The sequence below is a fragment of the Ambystoma mexicanum genome, chromosome 1p, assembly GCF_040938575.1.
Source record: "Ambystoma mexicanum isolate Mex_15411 chromosome 1p, UKY_AmexF1_1, whole genome shotgun sequence".
In the NCBI taxonomy this organism is placed as follows: Eukaryota; Metazoa; Chordata; class Amphibia; order Caudata; family Ambystomatidae; genus Ambystoma; species Ambystoma mexicanum.
In genome coordinates, this window is record NC_090921.1 from 1,272,771,949 (window position 1) to 1,272,798,149 (window position 26,201).

Here is a 26,201-nt window from a genome sequence, read left to right on the forward strand (position 1 = left end):
TCATTCTTTCCACCTCCTTGTCCATGACAAATCAGGTCTCTACGGTCTGCCAATCCGCCCACCACCAGATTAGGGTACTTAAGAGGGTCCTTCCTATGATCCCAGAGGCTATGCGCCCTCCTGTGGTTGCTGCATTAGTCCTCTCACGGTTGGACTATTGCAATTCCTTATACCTCGCTCAGCCGACAGGCCTTCTTCAACGTCTCCAACGTATACAGAACCTGGCAGCTAGACTGGCCACAGGTTCCCCCTATGGAGCTCATATCTCGCCAGTGCTTCGCCAACTCCACTGGCTCCCAGTGGCCCAGCGAGTTAAGTTCAAATCACTGTGTATTGTCCACCGAGCAATCCATGGCCTAGGTGCTGAGTTTCTTCAAACTAAATTTGTCCGCTATATTCCGGAACGCAACCTTCGTTCCCTGAACACCAATCTCTTGGTGGTTCCTAAGTATACCCGGGAAAGACTCGGTGGCAGAGCCTTCTCCATTGCTGCGGCAAGGTTGTGGAACTCCCTCCCACTGCCACTCAAATCTATCTCCAATCATTTGGCTTTCAGGAAAGCACTGAAAACTACCTTATTTTAGCTCTCTGACCACTATTGTGCTTCCCGTTTGATAGCTTCCTCACCAGCGCCATGATGCCCTAGGGCGACCGTGCGCTCTACAAGTTCAGATAACATAACATAACAGATCCAAAACTCCCTAAATCAAAATAATTTTGAACACTTTTAGAAGGAAAATGCAGGAAGAGACTCCTATCCACACCAAAGAGCACACCGATGTGTGCAATAAGGTATGAGCCTGGGCTTTCATCCTTGTATGCGCAATGCTGCTTTAAAATGCTGAGCTTGTATAGAAAGCTTATTATGGCTTCAACAACTGATCTTCTTATAAACAAGCTAGCAATTTATATGCTCAAATCAAACCCGGATTTCCATCAGAAACGGAGAACCTTTATGAATAACGCGTTGGCGGCGGCGGCGGATATATCAAAAGAAGCACTGGCTTCCATCCTTACAAAAACTAAAAACAAACTATGATGTGCAGACTGGATCTCTACTCTAGACGAGTGCAGAAAGTAGAAAATATACAAGGACAATCTTTGCCTTGACAAGAAATTTTGCGTCACCGAACAATACCTATTAAAATGTCCTGATGAAAGGCTAAGACGGACCTTTCTGCGTTTTCGTTTGGACCTAGTCGAAACAAACATGATAAAAGCATGACGCAGCTAAATTACTGAAGCAGAGAACTTTTGTCGTTTCTGCTGCATTCCGTCGTGTAAAGAGACTATTCAGCACTTACTAACTGAATGTAAGATCTTAACAACCAAGCGCATTTTGCCCTTTTGGCCTCACTTACAAAATTACAAAATCTTGACGACTCAAGTTTTAGGATCCAAACTGTATCGCACGAATATACCGATGATTCAGCTGGCAATAGCCAAATTTATTGTAGAGCTCAAAATTGAAGATAAGACCTAATACTAATCATACTTTGTTACTAGATGACAAACATTGTATATTGGATATCCACATTTTGTATTGCTGTATCACTTTTGTCTACTTTTTCCTTGCTTGTTTTCTATTATTCTTATTTTTCTTATTTGTGAAATATATCTTAATACTATGATGTAAGCACAATATAATCTTTGTTTTATATATTTTTCTTATTATATATGCATCAATTCTTATTGAAAAGTTGATTTTCAACTAGATCAATAAAATAAAAATGAGTTTAGAAGATGTTTTGTTGTATAAGAATTGAGATGGTGTATTTTGAGTGCTTTGCAATGAAGTGTTTTTCAAGTAGTTAGATACCGCTGGTGTATTAGTTTAGTGAGTAAATTTGGGTTGCAGGAATATTAAGTAGGCATTTTTTTAAATTTGCTAGTAACCTATGTTTTGGAGTAACTGAGGTATCGTCACATTCAAACCAACCACTTCTTTTTTTGACCTATTCAGTGTAGTGGCCTGAAGTAGTTGTGGCACCATTGTGGTATGCTATACCTACTGTTAAGTTTTTTTTCTCCAAGAGATACTTGGCCATGTGTGAAGCCTGTAAGCTTACAATAATTTTGTATTACCATCTGAAATTGTATCTTAGAAGCATTAGTACGACATATTGGCTATGTGAGTTTATTTGTATGGTGGAACGATTGTCTGAATTGCAAAAAGGGCATAATATGCCATGATTTGCATTCTGCAGAAGCTGATGGAATGGATTCAGAATTTGGTATGGATATTGTAAGGAACTCATAGGTGCAACAGTAAAGACAAGTGATCATAGTTCAAGGGTGTTTATTAAACTGTATAGGTAGGTTGGAAAAATGCCTTATTTAAGCCCAAATCTACAATGGGAGCAAGCTACAACCATCGAATAATAAGGCAGTCCTAGTGGTGTTTTGTCAAACAAAAGGGCCTATACTAAGAAAAACCTATTGCCAAACCTTACAACTAAATACAAAAAGAGTGGGATAGGGTTCACAAGAAAGAAAGAAGTGTTCACAAATGATAAGTCAGGATGTGGTAGCCGTGGGGCTCCCTTCCTGATGTTTTGAGCACGGGACAAGGCGTGACTCATGAGCACAGCACACACTTGAGCTTTCCAGGCACGAGACTACAGTTCGTTCTCCGGTATCAGGACCTTCGGGGTGGGTAAGTCGCTTTTCTACAAAAAAGTCTCTCGCCTCCGAGAGCCTGATGTGTTCAAAATAACAAGCAAAAAGGTTTCTTTCCGTATGTATGTTGGGTGATGACTTTTTCTCCTCTGGGTCCCCCTCTTCTGGGCTCACACCCTTCTTGAATGTTTGCCTCCATCTTTCTGGTTCACTGCGGCTTTTCTTCCAAAACCATTTCACATGTGGCGTTCACAAGTCTTAATGTCATTTTAGACAATCCACTGTGGACCTCCCTATGTCGGATTCACTATTGTCAACACAATGTTCATTGGGGCATCATGCTTCTCGCCACTTTGCAGGCATCCCTCCATCGGGTTCACGTTTGCCAGCTTTGCATTTTCTTATACTTCTGCTTTCCCAATAGGAGTGATTCGCTTCCATTAGTTTTCCAATGGTTTGTCGGTCAAAGACTTTGGACTGCACAGGGGATTTTTCTAGACCCCTGTTATGACCACTTTGACCGTTAACTGGCGGCTCTCCTTAGACCGGTATCGGTAGTTTCAACAAAAAGGGCAATGAACGAGTCTCTCGAGTGAGCACCCACGTGGTGCTGGACCCCTCTGCATCTGGTTTTCCCTTAAGATGTTAACAGTTCTTTGAACTTACCTCAGTTTGCCATTTGCCACTTCGTTCAACACAGTTCGGTTTCTTGTCGGTTATCTCCTAGACTAACCGGCTGTGGTGAACTGCTTGGCTTTTTTGTCTCTGTAGTCAAGGACGGTACCACTGTAACAAGCATCTCTCCCTGTCCTGCTTATCAGTGTAGGAGGGCTTTGTGTACCGTTGACATCTGCTGCAACCCACGCTGGCTGCTGTTTGCGGTCTTGTGATTCCTTCCACGCAGGCTTCTTGGGTCTGGGTTGGAAAGGACAAGGTTGCTTCCCTCCTTGTCGCCCCTTAGGTTCTCGCTCTTTCTCCTCCTTTTGAACTGCCGCACTGGGATAGCTTTCTCGCCGTGCGGTTTGCCTTGCTCGTATTGTGCTCTCGTGCTCCACCTTTTATCCCTGTGGGGAAGGGAAAAGGCCATCTGGTGTGGGGGATTCTGGTCAGTTGCCTGACTTTGCCTGACCCTTGTGTTGGGACATGTCGGGTAAATAGCTCTGGTGTTAGTCCGTCTTTCGTAGTGTGCAAAAGTGTTTGTCTGGAAAGGGGCGGGGGGCAGGGTTTCTGAGTATGCTATGTGGTAAGATGGGGAAAAGGTGTTAAAAGAAGGGGGCTACTGCGTCTCATCCGTCAGTGTCTTCCACTCCCCGAGGATCCCCCACCATCCAGGTGATCCTCCCTAACAAGTCCATCTCCAGGAACAGGATCCAAAAGCGATGGCTGTGTCCTGCCCACCTGGATGACAGATCCTTGGGGACTAGTCAGGGAGACTCCTTCAGCTGTCTCACAATACATATACACTTGTTTTTAGTTCATAGTAAAATTATTCATCATATTGTGATACGTTAAAATCGCACGTAACCGTGATTGACTGCAGCAACCCCATGACAATGGGGATGCCGCCTGAAGAAGAAACTTGCACTAGAACGATTGGCCCTCCCAGGGCATGGGGGTAATCTAATAAGATATTTGTGGCTGCTCAGAGTGCAGCAGTAAGGAGATGGCCTCATGTGGTGGACCAGGCCACCTGAGAGATAATCTGGGTGAAGGACGCATGGTCAAGTGCTTCACCATCTTGTTGAGCGGGCACCACCAATGAAAGGCAAAGGACTGGGGCGGACATGCCCCATTTCAAAGACCCCCTCCAACTAGGACAGCATCACATAGAAAAAAGATACCGAACAGAGGGGTGGCTGACTCCAGTAGCAGCCACCCCCATTCAACGTGATATATTTGTGAGTCATTGTTTGCAATATATTTAAATTTATGTTTATAGTTCTAGTTATAGGTAATATGATGCATGTTATTTATTAGAGGATTAGAGTCGGGTAGGAGGTTAGGTAAGGCAATGTATATCTGGGTAGGAGTAAGTTAAGGTTTAAGGATAGATGAAAAGGTGTCTCGATTCCTGCCAAAGGCCACGTAGGTGACAGAACCACCCACTTGGGCCATTACTTGGCTATTCCTTTCAGTGGGTGGTGTCAGGTAGAAAGTAGGGGTATCAGCTCACCTTAAGTCTCTCTAAATGTGACCTTGGATGGTGGGTTGACATGGCAGATCCTGCAGAGGAACTAACACCAGGGGAACAGAGAATGTTTTCTTATAGTGTGAAATGTTTAGGGAGTTGTACTGAGTTTCTATAAATAGAGTCCCCCATTGGGATCCCGAAAACACATTTAAAAATTTGTGGGAAGGCCAAGACTCTGGGGAGGTTCTAGCCCATCTCCCGTTTGAACATCAATTTTATTTGCAGGTTGCATTGAGCCCCTTCCTGTCAAGTTTGTCTAAGGGTGGGGAATGGCTAATTCCTGTTGTATCTATCCATGGCCTTGGGTGAGGGATGTTGACCTGCCCGACCCAGTGGCAGAAAAGCAGGTGCTACATACAACGTAAGAGCGAAAACCACTCCAGCGCATGCTACAAGACCATGCTCCACAGCCAGATTAATACCCAATTCGCTAAATTAGCACCTCTGGGCACTTGCCAACGTTGCTGGTTTGGCCATCAACCGTTTCAGCTACTTGTAGTCAATCTGTGTGTAAGGTATGCCTTCGGAGTACTCAACAGCTCCAGAGTTCTTACAGCAAATCTTTTAACACATTTCATTTTTATTGCTCACTGCACAGTTTTTTGAGAATGAAGTACACCTTCCCTTTGACTGGCACCAATGGCAGCATTTTGCCTTCCACAAAGAAACATGGTTCATGGCACCATCACTATCTCACCAGAAATTAATACCCCTAGAACACTGAGGATTCCTTTCGATCCTCAACATTTTAAGCATCGGAACTCTGTCCCAGAGTTAAATCTTAAAATCCATTTACCAGATGCCCTGCCTAAAAACACCACAATGATATGATTCCCACCAATCCATACTTGGATCTTAACTTTACAGGGTGATGTCATTCTCATATTAGAGTATTCAATAGAGGCAAAACGACTGGGTTAAAGAAACAAAGCACTGCACTTAAGAGCCTTGGTGTATTCCAGAGTACCTACAGAATAGGAAAATAACTACACTTCAATATTCGCACAAGACAAACTGTGGGAAAGTAGCCAATATGGAGGGCATAGCGAGGCAGTCTGGTGATCTTTGAGGTCCAGGGAGTGAGAAGACCCCTTGAGGTGCGAAATTAACTGCCAGGATTCCCCTTAACCTCTACCTGGACCCTCATTCAGTGCCCAGTCACGACCCCCGCAGGGAAAGTGCTAGAGACCCCAAAAGGAAATAACTCCCGAGTAGCGAAAGAGGATCCATAGTGCTGCCATGCTGCGAGGGAGATTTGAATTGGGAAACAAATACCAATGAAATTGGCCTTAGTAAATGTTTGCTGAAATTTTATTAGTCCAGCCTCAGCTGCAGATTCACTTTTGGAGCCAACAAACATACCAGCAGAATCAACATTAGGACTGCAGACTGCCTCATACCTATGGACTGCTGCATGATCCGAAGATGGAGGAGGCTAGGCTTTTTGAGAGCTTGAGAAGAGGCCAAACTAGATTAGAACCCACGCAACACCAGGACTTATAGTATCGGGAGAAAGTAGCGCCCCCCCTAACTACACATCAGTCACTCAACTAGGCTAAATCTAATGGGGAGATGGGCCTACCACAAGGCACGAAATTGGGATTTGTTGATGAGGAGCAAAAAGGAGCTCCTGGGTATCCGGCATAACCAGTTAGGCAGGAGCTAGTACAGACTGCACAATAAATCTTTATCATCCTTTGTATACATCCCCAAACATACATAGTTAATATCACATAGCTAGGTTTGTATGGCACCACTTGCCCCAGGAGTCAAACGGACCTCCTGGTAGCTGTTAGTTTCAAGCTAACCATGCTCCCCTTGGCTATAACCAGGAGCTACATAGCGCTCAGCTCATGGCAATTTTGAACCCTGCTACCAACCAGGGCCATCACTGAAACAATTCCCAAGCCAAACTATTAAAACAAAGAAGCAGACATCTCCTCACGGAGTTGGGACAGCGTTTGAGAGTTGGTGCAATTTTGGTGAGAGCAAGAAGAGAAGAACTGCAGATGGCCAAGACAACTATGAGGCATGAATCAAGGATCTTTTGCTCCACCTTAAAGCCGGCATAGGAAAAATTGACATCAAGTTGGACGACCTAAGAGGCAAAGTGGACTTACTGCAGTTGAACACAGTGCCAGACTTGAAGATGTAGAGAATCGGATATGGGAGTTGGAGGGAGGAGGACTCATCAACAACAATTTCTTCCAAGTTGAAAGCAATGGAGAGGCCATGAAGATAGTAACTGCAAAGAAAGAAGATTTGAAAGGGGCATGCATGGCAGTCTAATACGCCTGGTTGGGGTAAGGGAAGCACAGATGTCGGGATGGATGGAAGAATTTGTTGAAGAAATGCGTAGAACAGTGTTTGACTAGAGTGAGCTCTCCTTTCTGTCGTGTAACGGGTGCACAGGATTTTCTGCAGTCATACCAATACCAGGCGCTCCACCACGACCTATTATTGCATGTCTTCTTAATTACTGTGATGGAGATTCAATTCTGAGTGTCGCAATTGAAAGGTGAACCAATTTATGATGGAAGGAATACTTGACTACGGACTGTGGATGGTGCGTGCAACCCGTCCGATAACCACCCAAGTTTTAGTATTGGGAGGGGAGGGTGCGTGTGATCCAGGCCAGTTGGCGTTGTTCGGTTGAGGGTGGGTTGGTGGGGGAGAGCGGGCGGCGTCAAGAGGGATGTTGTAGTGTTGTTGTTGTTACGAATGTTCTAGAAGGTGGTATAGTATATGCGATTAAATGGCAGGGCTCTTGGACATCCGGCCCATGAAGCTTGTCAGTCGAGGCTTTTGCTGCCACCTTCTCTGTCCGTACCAAGAAGAGAGTCCACATTCAAGCCCGTGTCTCTGCAGCATCTAACAACTCGGCCAAATTCTTTAATATCTGTAAGGAGCTGGCCAACCCTGCTGCAGTCTCTACCCCATCTCTTGCCTCTCGGGCTCTTTGCAATGCCTTTGCCTCTCACTTTATCTCAAAAACCCAGGACATCTTTTCCACCCTCTCCTCTACTCCCTCTCCTCTCCGTCTGTACTCACTGACCCTCCTCCAGAACCTTCTCGTCCTTTCCTCTTTTCTCCCCTGATGAGGTCGCTAGAGTAGTTCGATCTATGAAAGCCTCGTCAAAACAGGTACATCTCTGTTCCTCTAAAACTATCAAGGACCAGATTGATACCCTCGCTCCGGCCCTTGCCGATTTCTGCAACCACTCCTTTGCCTCAGGATCCTTCCCCTCCCCTCTTAAGCACTTCCTTGTGCATCCTCTTCTCAAGAAACCTACAGCTGATTCTTCTTGTCCGACCAACTATTGCCCAATTTCCATTAATCTCTTTTTGGGCAAACTCCTCGAAAAGCTGGCCATCTCTTCGGCTAAACCTTCATTCCGATTCTGTTGGCTGTCTCCATAACAATCAGTCTGGCTTCAGAGCACAGAAACTGCTCTCCTGAAAATCCGTGAGGGTCTCCTTTCCAACCTTGACTCTAGCCTTCCCTCTGTCTTCATCCTACTCGATTTCTCCTCTGCCTTCGACACAGTCAACCATACCATCCTGCGCAACCGTGTCTGTGATAACCTGGGTATCACTGATCAGGCTCTGCAGGCCTCTGCAGCTGACCTCTTTCCTCTCTGATCGACCCTCCCAGGTCCAACTTGGGTCCTTCCTATGACCTATCTTCCACACAACTTGTTGTGTTCGCCATAGGTCTAACCTCTCGCCCTGGCTTTTCAACCAATACCTGGCAACTCTCGTCCGCTGTATTGCCATTTTCTGCTCAAACTTCCAGTGCTACGCGGACAACACTCGACTCCTTTTCAGGTTGCCCACTGCCACCTCCTCCACTTCTCTCATCACCCGATTGCCTCACTGCCATGCAAGATTGGTGTGCCGCCAACGATCTTTGAATGCCAACAAGACAAGATCCTCTTCATCGCACACCATCTCTGACTGTCTTCTATCCAGGAGTGGTGCGCCACCAATGACCTCTGCCTTAATGCCAGGAAGACTGAGATTCTCCTCATCGGCACACCCACTCCCTCCTTCCACTGTAGCTCTCTGGCCGGCCTCTCTTATCCCAGTCCCCGCTCCCACCTGCAAGGCTAAAAACCTTGGTCATCTTCGACTCCACACTCTTTCTCGCCTCACATCTCTGACTTCTCTAAGAAGTCACACTAGCAGCTGCACCTCCTCAGAGGTATTCTTCCTTTCCTCTCCTTGCCCCAGAAGGTCACTGTCTCTAGAGCGCTGGTTCTCTCTAAGCTGGACTATTGCAAAAGCCTTTTTCTAAATCTGACTGCTTCCATTCTACGCCCTCTGCAACTCATCCAGAACAGGACTGCGAGACTTGTCCTTGGCCTCAAGCCCAGTGATCGTATCTCTCCAGGACTGAAATCTCTGCACTGGCTCCCAGTGGCTGCGAGGATTAAGTTCAAAACCCTCTGCATCGTCCACAAGGCCTTCTGGGGCTTCAATACTTTCAACTCTCTCTTCCTAGATACCTTCCCTCCCGAGCTCTTCGCTCAACCGCCTCCAACTCCCTCAGGGTCAGTTGCTTCTCCAAGCAACGAGTTGGTGGCAGATCTCTCTTCGGCTGGGGCCTCCCTCTGGGACAGCCTCCCTGCCTCCCTGAAACTTGAGGAGAACCACCTGTTTCCAGAAGCACCCGAAAACCCTCCTCTTTGCTTCTGCTTTCTCTCCCCCTCGCCCCTGCTAAAGTCCTGGCTGTTACTGAAACTGCACTGGTACCTGCCCACCCATCTTATCTCGGGCCCTAGCCTTGCCAGATGCACGTCTGCACTGTCTCCCTGCCTCCCTGGCAACCCCTGCACCTGTGGACTGTTTTCTGTATCCCGACAGTACCCCCACTAGCACTTATGTTCTGCACTCACCCTGCACTTGCCGCCTGCTGGCAGTTATTTATCTTGTTACTCTTTTATCCCATGCACTGCACTTTTCCCCGCTCCTCCTTCATTGGCACTTGCACGATCTGAATGACACTTGGCCTAGTAAGCTCGTTTTCTGTCTTCCCTCTGTTCCCCCTCCCTTGCCTCGTCGTGCTTTGAAACACTTGTGTATAGGCGCGTTATAAATGCCACATCATATCATATCGTCACCTTCCTTTCCCCTCACTCTCCGGCTGGCATCCCTTGGCTCTCCTCGTATCCCCACCTGCGAGGCCAAGAACCTCATTGTTACCTTTGATTCCACACTTTCCTTCTCCACCCACATCGCTGATGTATCAGTCAAACATCCTACTGCACCTCCTCAGAGGTACTCTTCCTTTCCTCTCATTCCCCCAGAAGCTCACTGTCTCCCAAGCTCTGGTTCTCTCTAGGTTGGACTATTGCAACATCCTCTTAATCTACCTGCCTGTACTCTCCGCCCTTTGCAACTTATCCAGAACAAGACTGCAAGACTTGTCCTTGGCCTCAAGCCCTGGCATTGTATCTCTCCAGCCCTGAAATCTCTCCATTGGCTCCCAGTGGATGCAAGGATTACATTCAAAACCCTCTGCATTGTGCACAAGGCTTTCTGGGGCCTGGGTCCAACACACCTTCAGCTATCTCTCAGCAAATACCTCCAATCTGGGACTCTCTGTTCCTCTACCTCTAACTCCCTCGGGGTCAGTCGTTTCTCAGAGAAATGAGCTGTGGGTAGATCTCGGTCTTCGGCTGGGGCCTCCCCCTGGAACAGCCTCCCTGCCACTCTAAAACTTGTAGAGAACCATCTCCGGAAGCACCTCAAGACCTTCCTCTTTGCTTCTGCCTTCGCCCCCCACCTTCCCCTGCTGATTCTGTTCTCCCTCTGCACCATGCACCTGGCTCCCTCTGTCCTCCGGGCCCAGGTACCTGCTCACCGTGCCACCCTCACGCACTGCCGCCGGCCCACCCCTTGCACTGGGGTCTGTATCTGTACCCATAGCCCCCCCCCCCTTTTATTTTTTCTCCTGCACTTATCAGACCTAGCCAGCCTTCTGCCTTAAACTCAGCACTTGCTGGCGGCACTACCATTGTTTGTTGCCTTTTTATTTATTATTATACATCTGTTTTTTTTCTCCTTGCTCCGCACTCTCCTTTTCGCCCCTCCTTCCATGCACTTCTCCCCCTCCCCCATGCACTTACGCATTCTCAAGGTCACTGGGCCTAGTAAGATCGTTGTTTTTGTTCTCCCCTGTTCCCCTTGCCGCGCTCTGAAACACTTATGTATGAGCGCAACAGAAATAAAATATCAATATCAGTAGAGGGGCTCCCACACACCTTTTCACTCTTTTCTTGTAGTATATGATCCCATTTGTACAGGTGTGTTGTCTTGTGTTCATGGCTGAGCCCACAGAGCATTAAGGATACACATTTGCAATAGAGCTGAGCTTTTTGACTCACTCTGTAGTTCAAGCAACTTAGGTTTCTGGATATTGCACATATGTATAGTATTTCAGTGGAGATCATTAGCATAGTTTTCGGTAACTGAGACGTTTCAAAGTTCAGTGTGTCGATAAGGATAACCATGTTCTCTAATCATATGTTTAATGTTTTATTTTTCTTCTGCTGGTGGTACTTTGCCAAAATAAGTCTGAGGTCTGGGATGAATTCTCTGTTTGATCTCATATCCAAAGGAATTCTCTAAAGTTACTGTTGCTCTTTCCCTTTCTCTCTTTCTCCTGCTTCCCTCCGACTGTTCCTTGTTAACAGCATTGCCTATGTTTGGCTTACAGCTTGTTCATATGCACTTGTTGCTTTGCTCTTTTAACCACTTTTCTTCTTTCTTTCTCAGGGTGTTTGCTCGAGAGGCTGCAGGAATGGATGAGGAAGACAGTCAGGACTCAAAGGTGCCAGAGAATAGTGCAGAGGAGAGTCCGGATGCCAAAGTAACATCCACTTTTGATGGTGGAAGACTATCCAGCCCATCTGTAGACAAGCAAGAAACAAAAACGCAGCAGAATGCAAGGCTTGGGTCTGAACCTAAAAGACCAGTACACTGTCCGCCACAACATGGCAGACGTGTAAACCTGCACAACGAGCGAATGAGGATTCTGGTAAGTAACTTCACACAGGAAACTCCTTTTGCCATGCACATCCAAGTACATCTCATATACCCAGAATCCAATTCACCATATACGCCTCTAGAGAGCGAAATAAATAATTGATGAGCAAGAGCTAAAACAATGCATCAGTACCACGTATCGAACGATGGGAAGGTGCAACCTCTGGAGAAAGGGTGCTGATCTACAGGGTGCACCACATCTTACTTCCACGTATGATAAAAAACAAACCTTTTGTTTGTTACATTTGACCATTATGGTTTAACACTCTGTTGAAGGTTTCCTATGTTCCTTTTAATCAAACTTCACAACTCTTCTCCACCTTACTATCCCTTTATACCTATGCATATATCTTTTGAATGCTTTTCCCACCTCTTCTGCCTTGTTCTATACTTATCCAGACCACAGTCTGGATATCCCTGGCTGGAGCACACTAAACCATCTCCGAACAAGCCTAGGCTGTTGAGTGATGCTGGTGGTGACTGGCAGAAGACTCTAAACAATGTTAATATCATAGGAGTGTGTTTGCATGGCACACCTTGGTCAGAGAAGTCAAAAGTAGCTTCTGTTTACTCTTGCCGTCAAGCTAAGTTGACTTTTCTTGGCTAAAACTAGGAGCTGTCAGCAGTTTCTATCCCTGCACTTTCATTCATAAACGCAAGCTTCTACCAGCTATGCACGTTTTAGCTGCGAAGCCTAGATCATTTTCACACCTACAGTCACTACTTGAAGCTGCACATTCTCATCCACTTACTTTTTTGCATCAATCCTGTCTGTCTTGAACTGCTTAAGCACAATTATAAATGTGTACGTGTGCCAAAATAATCATCCTCTATTCACTGCTATTTGGAGTACATAAGCATGCATCTGTGATCAATACCACTGTTTGTTTGTCATTCTCTACAAAAGATGCACCTGTTCCATCTACCTCGCTGTATTTGCTGCAGATTCCCACATTGCAGACAGTTTTGACAAACCTCTTTTTTAGTTTCCAAAAACGTGCCTTTTTAAAAATGTCTCAACAGTAGTAACATGCTAAATCTTGTGAGTAGCTCACCGAGAAGCCACTTAACCTTTCCATGCTATACTGTCTAGACATCTTGTGGACTTCTGATTCTTATCAGTTGCTTTCAAAGGTGCTAGCTCTTTGGTGGCTTTTTTGATTGATTTAGCATTTCCTAAGGTAACCTTAACATCCAAGTCTCTATCAACTGATAGATTCTTGGTTATAGCCTTGTAAAGCTGGTTATAAACTTGTTCTTCACTACTCAAGCGAGTTGCTCCTCATAATAGCTGGTACCAAAGGTCTCTTCAGATTAATCAATTGGCCGCTGTTAGCGTTTTGTGAAATCCATAGCATTCAGCCATCTTTAGTGATCTTTTGTGTAAAAAATAGTTTTTGAAAGTTATCATTAATTAAGGATAGGCCTCTCAGAATGTCTTCAAACTGCCCTTTGGGTTTAATACCAGCATGCAGCTAAGAGCATAACAATCCTCACCGCCCGCTGGTATGTATTTAGGGTTGTTCAACACTGCTGGTCCCATCCTTTAGCAACCCAAATTACAGCCCTTAGCAGAAGTACACGCTCCAAGTGGCAAGCTTCTAATCTGGCATAACGTTACTTGCTCTTTCATTTATCAACATGCGTTGCACACTGTTCCTTATTCTCCAGTGGCAAGTGAACATTTTGAGGCCATTCTATTGCTGGTGGTCACATTTGCTGTAAACCCTATACATTTGTGAGACTTTGACGTCCACTGCATAGCAACAGACACCAAACTAAAGCTTAGATCAATATCTGCTTGTTTATGTCAAATTAAACATGCCTTAGGTTGCGTGGGCAGAGTGCGCAGATTCAACAAAACATGTTTTAAATAAATGCAAATACCTGTGATAGGTTGGGGGCATAGTAGGCTTGATTTTTATAGGGCCAATTAGGCAGAAGAATCGTATATTGCTATTTGCAAGATTTATTTACAAGGGGAGTCAACCAAGGAATTCTTCAAAGGTGTTTACACTTCTTCCTTATCTGTAAGTGCTCTTTGTTCATTGTTACGTTTGCTGAAGTAGGAGCTAGATGAGGGCCTGTTATTTTCAATAACTGAGGCTTGCCGCAAATTATTTGCTAAGAATCCATCATAACCTAGTGGTGATGAACAATGTTAACTAGCTGAAACAGTTGTTCTCGAGTGCGGTTGCCCTCCCCAGATTAACACGCTTTCAAGTATTAGCCCCAATCGGCTGGATCTAGGATTTATGGAAAGGAACCTTTTTTAAATATTTTGTTTATTTTACATTGGCTAGTCTTGGCAACCATTTTACATCACAAACATGTGATCCCTTCATGGATGTGTGCAGTCTGCTTCGTACAGGAATCTGCAGTCAGCCTCTTAGTGGAGTTGGAAAATATTGTGTTGGACTCTATTCCAGAATACTTAGAGGGAGCCTCAGCAAGTGCCCTGGTTCACCTATATTTCACCATGTAAGCTAGCGCTTTCTCAACAGAACGCACCTTTAGCTGTCTGGTTTTATAAACGAAAGAAATGTGTAACCTTACGATATCTACATCTTTCTTGACATTAGTCTTTTTTGCTAAATAAAAACACAAATTTCGTGCCTTATTTTTATAACACACTATTATGCCTTCACTGTCAAGAACCACTGAATTTCTGTATTTGAAATGCAATATCAGTCACTATAATTTTCATGAACTGGTGCGTTTAGCATCCTCACCATCTTGCAGATGATACAAGAATATTCAATATTAAGGTCCCAAGGTTTGTTTTTGTTCAGTATGAAAATCTGAAACCAGTCCACCCAGTTAGAACTACCTTTGTTAGGAAATAACCTTGCTGCGGTTTACTCGGGTTCATTATCAAAATAAACCTTTCTACAATAGAACACAAATGCACGAAGCCTCCGTCTCGGCCTTGACTTGGCATGTTAAGTTTTCACTTTTTTGTTTACCATAAATATGTTCACCCTTTTATTATCTTGTGGTGTTTTCATATTGTTATATTGCCACGCCGTTTAAATTTGCGAGACCACAACCTACTCTTACTAGGCAAACTTTCTGGCACTAACTGTGGCCCTGGAGTACAAAAAAACACTGTTTTCGCCATTCCGGTGCTCCTGAGTAGACTGCAAAAAGTATTTTTTTTTCATTTCTTTTTCAGTTCCACCATGTTCAAGCGTCTGCGATTTGGTTTGAAAATATGCTCACTTAAGTGGTTTTGTAGAAAAGCTTGTAAAATGTTCAGTACAGATTTGACAACTTAACTGATTTGTCTTAGCCAGTCAGGTTCACAGTCTTGTAACTTTTACCTCAGCCTAAAATTACAGGTTTAGTGCTTCATCCTGCCTTACTGCTTCTGCCTGTCTAGGATGTTAAAATACAACGAAGCAGAACAACTACTTTATAAACCACACAGTAGCTAATCTTGTTGGAATACCATATATTTGTTTCTACATAAAATGAGTATTGAGAACAAAATATTGTCTTCGAAAATATGCCTTCTCTTTCAACTCTTGCCTTATGCCTAGGCAGTGCCAATGCCCATAATATGCAATCCAACATCATCTGTCCCTCTTTGAGTCTACAATGAGTGAACTATGGATAGTCTTGCTACAGTTCTTAGGCTGCATTCTTCAACATTTTATCATTGTCAGACCTGCCCACTTGCGTCTCACCTTTTTACCCCATCCATTGTCATATTATGGAACGTAATATTTCTTGTTTTTGTAAATCTCTTTATTATTCCGTGATATTAGATCAATACAACAACCATGGTCGGCATAACCGTTCCACCCCATAACCCAAAACAATCAATCGGAGATATATACATCAAAAATATTGTCCTCTGTAGGTGGCTCCCTCTGGAACAGCCTACCTGCCTCTCTGTCTTGAGCCGGACCTCCTTAAGTTCCAGAAACTCCTCAAAACATTCCTCTTCTCTTCCTCTTTCTCTCTACCTCTCCCTGGCTAACCTTTCTCTTCTCTCTTGCTGCCCTCCTTCGTTCTCATCACCAGCGTGTCTAGTCAGCTGACTGGTCGCCTGGTCCACCTCCAGAGCCTGCCAGTCCTGCACTTGGCTCCGAGCCTCTGCACTTATTCCTCGCATTACTGCACTCGGAATACGATGCGTTAGAGTGGCACCCACTCTGCACTTCACCCTGGCCCTGCTGGACTGGGTTCACTTGTCCCCCTCACTCACACTTGCGCCACCTTGAATGTACCAGGCTTAGCATGTTTGTCTGTCCTGTCCTCCTCTCCCTCCCTAGCTGCCTGCGCGCATTGTTGACCAATCCTCTGTCTTGTATGTTCCTCCCCACCCCTCTATCATTCCCCCCCCCCCCTATCATTCCCCCCCCCCCACTCTTCGTCACAACTTATACTAGTAGAAATGCCCTGGCCTAGTATGCTAGTTATTGCTGTTAGTTCATTCAGAATCTTTAAGGCCTAAAATGACGATGATCTCTCTTGTTCCCTTCCCACCTTGAAGAGCTTTGAAGCACTTCACTTGTGTATTAAGCGCATTACAAATTTACAATTACATAACATTGTCGTCGGAACACTGGAAGGAAGAGGTGTTAGCTTTACTAGACAGTGGCAATATAATCGGACGCCTCGCTTGATGCGGGCTTACATACAGTTCGTAGGGACCCTATTCCAATCTCCTCCGATGTTCTGGTCATACCCAGTGTTTAACCTAGTTGTACAATACTAGCGGGACTTTGTCATGACACTGTGGGATCTCTTTTGCTAAGGACATAGGAACAGAAGGGGATGCAATAATCGTCCGACTTTGTTCTACCAGAGAGGAACGCCGCATACATTGCTACCTGGGTCTCACACATTTTCAACATACTAAACCATTCCTTCCTCCGTGGGGGCCCTTGCTGTCTTCCACGTTTTGGCTATTGGGGCTTGGCGACCCACTGAGGCCATTGCCAATAGTTTCCTTTCCATTTTATTGGGGTTTTCAAAAAAGCACAATCAACCAGGCTGTAGGAGAGTCCTGTGGGCAACCCTGGATAATTCTACCCATTGTACCATATACTCATTTTCAAAAAGTCTGTACTTGTATACGGTTCCAAACCATATGAGTATAATCGGCAGGGTCTAGGGCGCACCACGGGCAGGAAGCAGTTCTCTCAGGGTAATATTTATGCACTAGTGCATGAGAGAGATACGACTGGTGTATGAACTTAAATTGTATAAGGAGCAACCTGGAGTTTGGAGAGATTGTCCGTGTCATTGTGCAGATCATCCGCCATTGGGTCTCTGTTAGCGGATCTTGTAGCACTCTGTCCCATCTGGCCATAAACCTGCCGTGCGGAGTGATTTAATAAGTTTGTACAGTGCCAATACTATGCCTGAGAGGCTGGGGGGGGATTCGTCATGAACTGTGCGAGAGGGGAAGGAGCCAGTGACAGCAGGAACTCTTCCCACAGCCCCTGGAGCGTTTCCCGCAGTCTAAAATAAAGTAGCATAGTGACTGCATTCCAGGGACCTCGTTTCTTCAGGGTGCCCCATATTATAAAGTTGCTGTCCATGACTATATCCCCAACAACATGAACACCCAGTTTAGTGAATTGCATTCTAAATATTCCCTCCGAGGTAAGTGGAACACTGTGCACCGAATATATGGTGTAATTGGTGTGGTACTTTCCTTTTCCGCTCATGTCGGAGAGGGCTTGGTCACACGCTCAGCGAGTTACATCGATGGGCTGCATTTCATCTTTGGGGATACATCTGATGGAATCCCATATTGTACACTTTAGGTCGTCTGGGTAGGTCACTACTCTCTCCAATCCACTCTGTGGGAACTCCACAGATGGATTCCATCACCATATTGTGGATCTGCGCCACCAAGAAGTATATTTCTGATGCTTGGATCGAAAGGAGATGTCGGCATGGGCGTGCTTGTAACATTATCCCTAACGTGACGTGTAGTGTACCCAAGATCCTTCATGTGTCGAGATCCCACAGATTGTTTTTTGCTAGCTGGTCGTCTTATGCAGAGCTCAGAAAAATTGCTAATCTAATATCTTTGTCCACGACCTCCGGTCGTTTTATTATTCGTCGCCTTCATCGACGACTACTTCACAGCCAACGGCGAAGACCGCGTAAGACATCTACAGACTTCGGTGGCTGATGCTCCTGTCGATCGTGTGGCCTCTGCCCTCAGGCCAGGCCTACAAAGTAGGGTCCGGGACTCTGTTTCTTTTCAAGAATGCATTTCCTTCTCCCCTCTTTTCCCTTTTGGTTTTGCTGTCGCTATAAACCTGAGCTATGGGCAGGCCATCTTGTTTAAATTTTGCCCTTCTTGCAAAGCTAAATATCCCTGGAAAGACACACCGGAGGTGTAATAAGTGTCTACCTCGCAATCACCACAAGGAGTCCTGTCGGTATTGGAAACTTTTATGTCCTAAGATGATAAAAGAATGGTGAGTTAAATGGTGGGACGGCCTCCGCCATGTTGCAGGCCGAGGGTAGCTTCCCCGCTGCTACAGGCGCCGAGAGTGACGAAGTGGGCGACAGCCGTGGCTCCGAGACGGAGGCCGTTGAACTATCTTCGGAGCAGCCACGCTCTGAGTCATCTGTCCGCAGCCGGCAGGCCACCGGTTCTGCTATGGGGAGTGTACACTCTGGCGACAGGCGCGCACACACTAAACACAAAGGAAAGCACACAGCCCCCCGAGCCTCCTCGACTGACTCGCCAGGACGGCCAAAAACGCTGGTGGGTATGCAGATATCTTCAATGGAACCCAATGATCCGCAGGGTCGGCAGCCCCCCCCCCTCCCCCCGCAACTGTCTAGGCGACATGCGTCCGGGCACTTAAGTGATGAGAGCGTCGGCACCAAAGTCAATACGGGTGCTGAAACGCCTCAGAAGAGCGTGCCAGCGCATAGGGTTTCGGCAACGTCGAAAACCGTGAAGAAGCCGCTAGGGCCGTCAAAATCCCTTCCAGACATGTCAGAGATCTGCGAGGGTTTCGCCAACATCATTTCAGCGGCAACGAGGCCCGTCGCAGGACACATCCAGACGTCGAGAAGGTCAGGAAGAATATTCTGCAGGTTCCCAGCCCCTGTCAGACAAAACCCGACGGCCTAAGAACCCAGGTACCCAAGAAGAGCCCTCCCTGCCCCCCCCTCCAACACCCACCTGCCCCAATCCTCCTCCCCTCCAGGCACATCTGGGTTATCCTTCTGGACCAGGGACAGGTTTGAGGGGTACATGAATAAACGTTGTAAATGTGTGGACTTTTCAGAAAAGATTATCACTCCTAAAAGGCATAGAGGGCAAGCCCTCTATCCTACCATGTCTAAATCTCAAGGACCCCCAGCCACTCTCCTCAGGAAGAGATGTTTGATCTAGCAGAACCAGAAGAGACCCCTCAGGACCTTTATGATCAACGTGAGGATCTCTTTGAACCTATAGACCACGCCCCAGATTGGGGTGGTGATCAACCTGTGGGTGAAGCACCATGGCCATCACCGACCAATACCCCTGACCCAGACACATTGTGCATGGATCCTCCCACTCCCCCCCCCCCCTACAAGACAGGACTCTACCATAGATGACCAGATGGCATTCAATGCTATCCTGAAAAAAGCGGCAGAACACTTCCAGATTGCCATGCAAGAGGTGGTGCAAGACATCGACTTCCTGGAGGATATCTTGAAGGAGAAACCACCTTCAAGCCAGTCGATGCCTCCATTAAACTCCATTAAAAGGCGTTTCGCCCCTTCTTTGCTCACTTCATCGCAAACAAGAGCAGTTAACCCATGGGTTGAGAACCTTTTTCACCCCTTGCCTACAGACCCACTCTACATCCGGAGACAAATCACTCCAGATTCCCTAGTGGTAACAACGACTAGGAAAAGTAGGAAAAGAGCAGGGGTACCCTTGCCAACTCAGAGGCACCGCCGGACAAGGACTGCAAGAAATTGTATGCCCTGGGTGCGCACATCACAACAGCAGCAACCTATTCCACCAGGATAGCCAACAATACCACATTGTTGGCTAGTTACAGCGAACCTCCCCCCCCCCCCCTTCCCAGTGAAATCTACTCCAGGAAGGCCTGCACGAAGTCCCAGAGCCAATATGATCACGCCTGCTGGCGGTTGTCGCAGGGGAGGCAGGTGAATCAATACATTCTTAAAAACACCCTGGATGCTGCATAGACAGCAGGAAGAACATTAGCCCAAGGTACCTTGTTGAAAAGGCACTCATGGTTGAAGAATTCAGGGTTCAAACTGGAAACACAGGTGTCCCTCATTCACAAACTGGTAGAAGAATATAACCTGTCAGGATAGGCGGTGGATGAGGCTTTAGAGACTGCGAAAAAGAAACATGAGACCTTGAAGTCACTAAATCAGAACTCTAGTTCAGCCGACCACCTCGATACCGGTCACCAACATGCAGGCGAATGATGCCAGAACATCTGAAGTTCCTACTACAAGAGTTTGAGATCCTGCAAGAAAAGGGCACGATGGTCGTCCCTGTTCTACAGGTAAATGAGGGTATTTATTCAGTGTACTTCCTTGTACCCAAAAAGGATCTCACCATGCGCACTGTGCTAGACTTGCGCCCAGCGAACACATTTGTCAAACCACAAAAGTTTTGTATGACAACACTGCAAGAGGTAATCACTCTACTAAAGCAGGGGGATTACATGGCAACATTGGACATGAAAGATGCATACTTTCATATTTCAATGCTGCTAGCGCACAGAAATATCAAAGGTTCATGATAGTGGACAAACGCCATCAGTTCAGTTCTTCCCTTCGGCATTGCCTCACCCCCAAGGGTATTTACAAAGGTATTGGCGGTAGTAGCAGGTCACCTGCACAGGCACCCTTTCAATGACTGGCTAATAACGGGGAATTTGCACGGAACATGCCTATCAAACACTCAAAAGACAGTAGCTCTACTCTTCAGTCTTGGATTTTCAATAAATGAGAAAAAGTCCATCTAGACCCCAGCCAAGTCAAACTATTTCTGGGTTTCTGGGAGCTCTAATTTCGGACAGAAGACTGCCTCGTCTTCCCCTCCAACGAGAGTGTTCAAAACATGTTGCTCTAGATCCCTCTCTATGTAGCCAGTTGCGAGGTGACTGTACGCAAGGCCATGCAACTGTTTGGGATGAGGGCCTCCTGCATTTACTTAGTCCCACACACACACACACACGTTTGCGCATGTGCCCCATGCAAGAGTGGCTCAACAGCAAGTGGTGTCAGGCCAGCGGACAATGGGACGATCTAGTGGTTGTCTCGACAGCCCTTGTTCTCTCTGCAGTGGTGGTCGAGGGAAAACCTCTTGAAGGGGAAGACCTTCACCACCCCACAATAGAAGCCACTCTAACTATGGATGCATCTCAGACTGGGTGGGGAGGGGCTCACCTCTTTCATCGCACAGTGTTTGGTCCCCAGCAGTAGCGTCCAACCACATAAACCTTTGGAATTGTTGCCAGTGTTCAAAGCCCTAAAAGCTTTCCAGACACAACTTCAGGAGAAGAGAGTACTGGTCCTCACAGACAGCACTATGGCCATGTATTAATGTATTACCTGAACAAATAGGGGGCACACACTATACAGGGCTATCCAAACTGTCCCAGAACGTTTGGAAATGGGTTCTCAAACATGGGATGTTCCTCCGGTCTCAGCGCGTTCTAGGGGAACTCCATCTTCTGGCAGACATGCTCAGCAGAGACATCCCTCTACCCACAGAGTACGAATGGCAGCTATACGAAGACATAGTCTCCAGCGACTTTGCAGAATGGGGCTTCCCGGAGATCGACTTTTTCGCATTCAACATGCTTTCACAAGATAAGGGGGGGGGGAGACACTATAATCCTTGCCCGCAAACTTTCAACTTTGCGGCCTGGCTCTAGAGATCATAGAGTTTGGGCACCTCCAACTTCTGCAGAGTTGTATGGATATTCTTAAGGAGGCAAAGAAGCCTAGGTTACGAGGGTGATCCAGGCGTGGAACCCTTGTTCGCTGTTCTTAAAGAGACACAGCTCCACGTCACTGACGAGGCCCGACCAGGCGAAAACACGTGTCTGGGGTTGCTGTTAGTACTCTTGTTCAGAAGAGAATTGCTTGGCATTTTAGTGCTGGACTGCCCTTGGGCAGGACAAAGACTGATATGTTGTGGAAATGTATCTTCTATGAAAGGGTGGTGAGCTTAAGTCTCTGGTTGAGACTCTAACCCGCGATATAGGCCGGTAAAGAGACACTCCCAGGACCCCCCTTATTTTTGCAAGGAAGCCTAACACCAGACATTGCTACTCAATAAGTGGAAACATTTCGTCATCTGGTGCCATTCTAAGAGCAACAATCACATTGATTGCTCTCCTACTCACATTGTGTTATGCCTGACTCATCTACTGGACCCAGGTCTGGTTTTTTATTCACTGAAAGTTCACCTGGCTGTGCTTTCAGCATACAATACGTCCCAAAAGGAGGAGTTGTGGTGGAAGATCCCAGGCATCAAAGTTTTTATGGAAGCGGTTAAGACTTCATTGTCCTATTTCAAACCCAGCCCCTGGATGGGATCTGAAATGTGGTATTAACTAGACTAATGGGATCCCCCTTTGAACCTATGCATAAGGCTAGCCTTAAGGCTCTCACTTACAAGACTGCCTTCCTAGTGGCAGTTACTTCAATCGGAAGAGTCAGTGAATTACAGGCCCTCTCAGGTCAAGACCCGTTTGTTACAATTCACAAAGATAAGGGGGTTTTGGGCACGCACTCTAGGTTTGTGCCCAAATTCATCTCAAGGTTCCATGTGAACCAATCAATAGAACTACCCACTTTCTTCCAGAATCCCACTAACCTGGCTGAAAAGAGCCTACACATACTTGGTGTGTAGAGTGGTCATATATCATCTGGAAAAAACAACACCACTAAGAAAGACTTTTGTTTCAGTGGCAGCTGGTAGAGAAGGCAATCCTTTCTCTAACTCAGCCATCTCAAAGTGGATTGTAAACTGCTTCACACTCTGCTACACTCTTACCAAGAGAGATCTGCCCTTCAAGCCTAGCGCACACTACTTGTGCCAATGGGGCTTCCATAGCATTCATTGGAAATGTTCCTCTCGAATCCACTTGCAAAGCACCAACCAGGAGTTCTGTACACACCTTTACAAAACACTACAGCCTAGATAATCACTCCAGGTCTGATTCTCAGGTGGGACAAGCAGTACTAAGACCTCTTTTTTTACTACGGTTTCTCCTCAAATGGGTACTGCTCGCTAGTCCACGCACAACATGTGACTAAGCAAATTCAAAAGCATGAGAAGACATGCATTACTCACCGTAATAACATTTTTGATGATTGTATCTGCGTAGATTCCCACGCACCTACCCTTCCTCCCCGCTCGGAGTAACAGGAACATAGACATCTTACTACTTTCTCTCTCCATCTGTACTCACTCACGTTTGTCATAAGGCTCCATCACGGCAGAAGAAATACAATCTGAGGGACCTCGACGCGTGAAGGATCTTGGGTACACTACACGTCACATTAGGGATAGTGTTAGAAGCATGCCCAAGTCAACGTCCCCTTTCGATCCTCGAAAGACGAGATGCAATCCTCTACGATTACCACATTATGTCGGACTATATGCACAGCATGTGAATCTAAGCAAATACAATAATCAGAAATGCTATTACAGTGAGTAATGCATGTCATACAGGTCTGGGTAATCCAGGCCCCTGCCGCGTATGGCTGTGTGAGTGTCCAGCGCAATGCATGCCTGTTTTCCGGCCCATACCAACCTAGTTAACAATGACCGGGCACGTCTCCAGAACCATGAAGGGGATTTAATGGGACATTTTGAAAATATACAGCATTTTAGGAACTACCACCATTTTATCCAGGGCGAGGCAGCGGGAGCCTGATCCAGATGTCAACCTTTTGTTCCAATTGCTCAAGGGTTGCACATAGTTTACCTCAAAGAGCCTGGCCGGGGAGGTAGAAACCACTATACCCAGATACCTCATGCCCTCTTGACACCATCAGAACCCGGTACCAACATTCTGCTGTGAACACTGTTGGGGTTTTCAGTATTAGTTCGGTTTTTGACCAATTAATGCGTAAACCCGTGAACTCGTCAAAATCAGATATTTGCTGTACCATCTTCGGTTCCGGAAAGTACCTCAAGACCTTCCTCTCTCCTGCTGATCTGTGTCTGCACTGGGCACCTGGCTATCCTCTGAATTCGGGCCCAGATCCCTGCCCAACCAGCTGCATACCCTCACTGCCTCCCGGCAACCCTTTGCACTTGGGTCTGTTTCTGCAACCCTACAGTCCCCTTGCCCGCACTTATTAGACACCCGTTGTCTGCTCTTAATTCTTCACTTGCCTCCTGCTGGCCGCACTACCTGTTGTTGTTTCATCACATGTTCAGCACTTCCCACTCCTCCCCTGCCCTTTCCCCCCTTCCCTCTCCCCTGCACTTGCGGGTACTCAATGTCACTGGGCCTAGGAAGATCGTTGTTTTGTCCTCCCTTGCCCCGTTGCGCCCTGAAACACTTGTGTATGGGCGCGATATAAATAAAATATACCATACCAGCGGTTGTAGATTTTGTTTGGGATGTTTAATGTATAACAGTATATCCAGTATATCATCTGCATAAAGTGAGATTATCGAAATGTGAGTATATCTTTACCCCTTTGTGTGAATGGAATTCCATTATGGCTCATGCTAAGAGTTCAACCACAAGGGCAAAAAGAATTGGGAAGAAGGGACAGCCCTTTCTCGTTTCTCTTAGGGAATATACTGTCAGATAGCAATTAATCGATGGAATCGAGGCCTGAGGTAAGGTGTACAACAAACGAACCCATCGGATGTACTGGAAGCCCAGACCCGATATACGTAAAACTTTGAATGGAAAGGGCCATTCGAGCGTTCAAGACTGCCACCATTATGGGGGTTTCTTCACGTACATTATGTATCATGGTGAAGAGTCATCGCAGATTATTTCTCATGGACCTTCCCAGGATAAACCTGCTTGGTCCGGGAGAACGAACGCACCCATATGAGGGAGGAGTCTATCGGCCAACAATTTGGCTAGGATTATATTGTCTGTGTTGATGAGGGACAGAGGTCTATATGATGCGCAATTCGTAGGGTTCTTGCCAGGCTTAAGGAGAAGCGTGACTAATGCTGTCCTAGCGGATTAGTGCAAGACTTCCACGGACAAAGAGAATTCATAATTTACGGTATAACTGTGGGGCAAGGATGTGTCTCTGTATTCTTTATAGAATTCGGCAGAGATGCAGTCTTGCCCCGAAGCCTTGCCGCTTGGGAGATTATCAATAACCTTATGGATTTCTGCCTTGGAAGGGGGGAGTATTCATCAAATCTGCTATTATAGTACTCCCAGAAGATTTTATTTATTTCGTTGGAATCTCGTACCGGGAGCCCGTTCGGGTCGGCAATCTCCAAAATCCCTCCCTGGCTCCTATGCTTACAGATTGCCCATGTGAGAGTACGACTGGGTCTGCCACCTTTGACATATTTAGTCGCCAACACCGGCTCTCCCAAATACCTGTCACTAAATGCACACAACGTTTATCTGCAAGAGTTTTTTTCCAACCTGTGGGTCCCCACCCTGTGCCTGATTATGTTCCAAATACTTTATTTTGCTTTCCAGGCGGCATAAGGTCGCTCTCGAGGATTTAAGCACCCCACCCTCCCAAGAAATACAACAACTCCTTAAAGGCCACCCACGCCATTATATAGTCTGGGACTGATTCTGTGTTGACCAGAAAGTGTTCATTGATACCCTCCCGAAATACCACATCCTCCAGTGCCCGTAGGCAAAACCGCCAACAGGTGGGGTGGTGGTGTGTGGGGGGGGTGAGATGTCACATTGGGGACAGACTGTAACCAATATCGGGGAATGATCCGACAGTGTTCTGGGTAGTATTTTCGAATGTAGGGCATTACTAGCCAATGGGATTGACACCAGGATAGCCTATCCTGGAGGCACTACCGTGCGCGACAGAGTAGAATGAGAACTCCCTGTCGTTCGGAAGCATACACCTCCATATGTCTACCAGGCCCGTAGTCGGCGGCATCGGGCCAAGCTATGGCCAACCTAAGGAGTGTATTTTGTGTAGTTGTGGATCGATGCAAGTCCAGGGACATTGCCAGATTAGAGTCCCCCACCCACACAATCTCATACGTAGCAAATTTATGAAGCATTGCAGCACAGTTCTGTAAAAACTCTGATTCTACATTTGGAGCATAAACATTTAATGAACAGCATTCTTGATCCCAAACATTCACCAGCAATCAAGATAGAACGTCCTTTAGGATCTT

General features: G+C 46.3%; 1 protein-coding gene across 1 annotated transcript in view; it reads left to right on the top strand.

Annotated features, from left to right (window-relative positions):
- SCAF1 (SR-related CTD associated factor 1) overlaps positions 1 to 26,201 on the top strand; it is a 472,414-nt gene that overhangs the window by 23,447 nt on the left and 422,766 nt on the right. The window contains exon 2 of the mRNA XM_069605191.1: positions 11,591 to 11,852. Within this exon, the coding sequence (XP_069461292.1) occupies positions 11,616 to 11,852 (237 nt within the window). The 5' untranslated portion in view covers positions 11,591 to 11,615. The remainder of the gene's footprint in view (positions 1 to 11,590; positions 11,853 to 26,201) is intronic.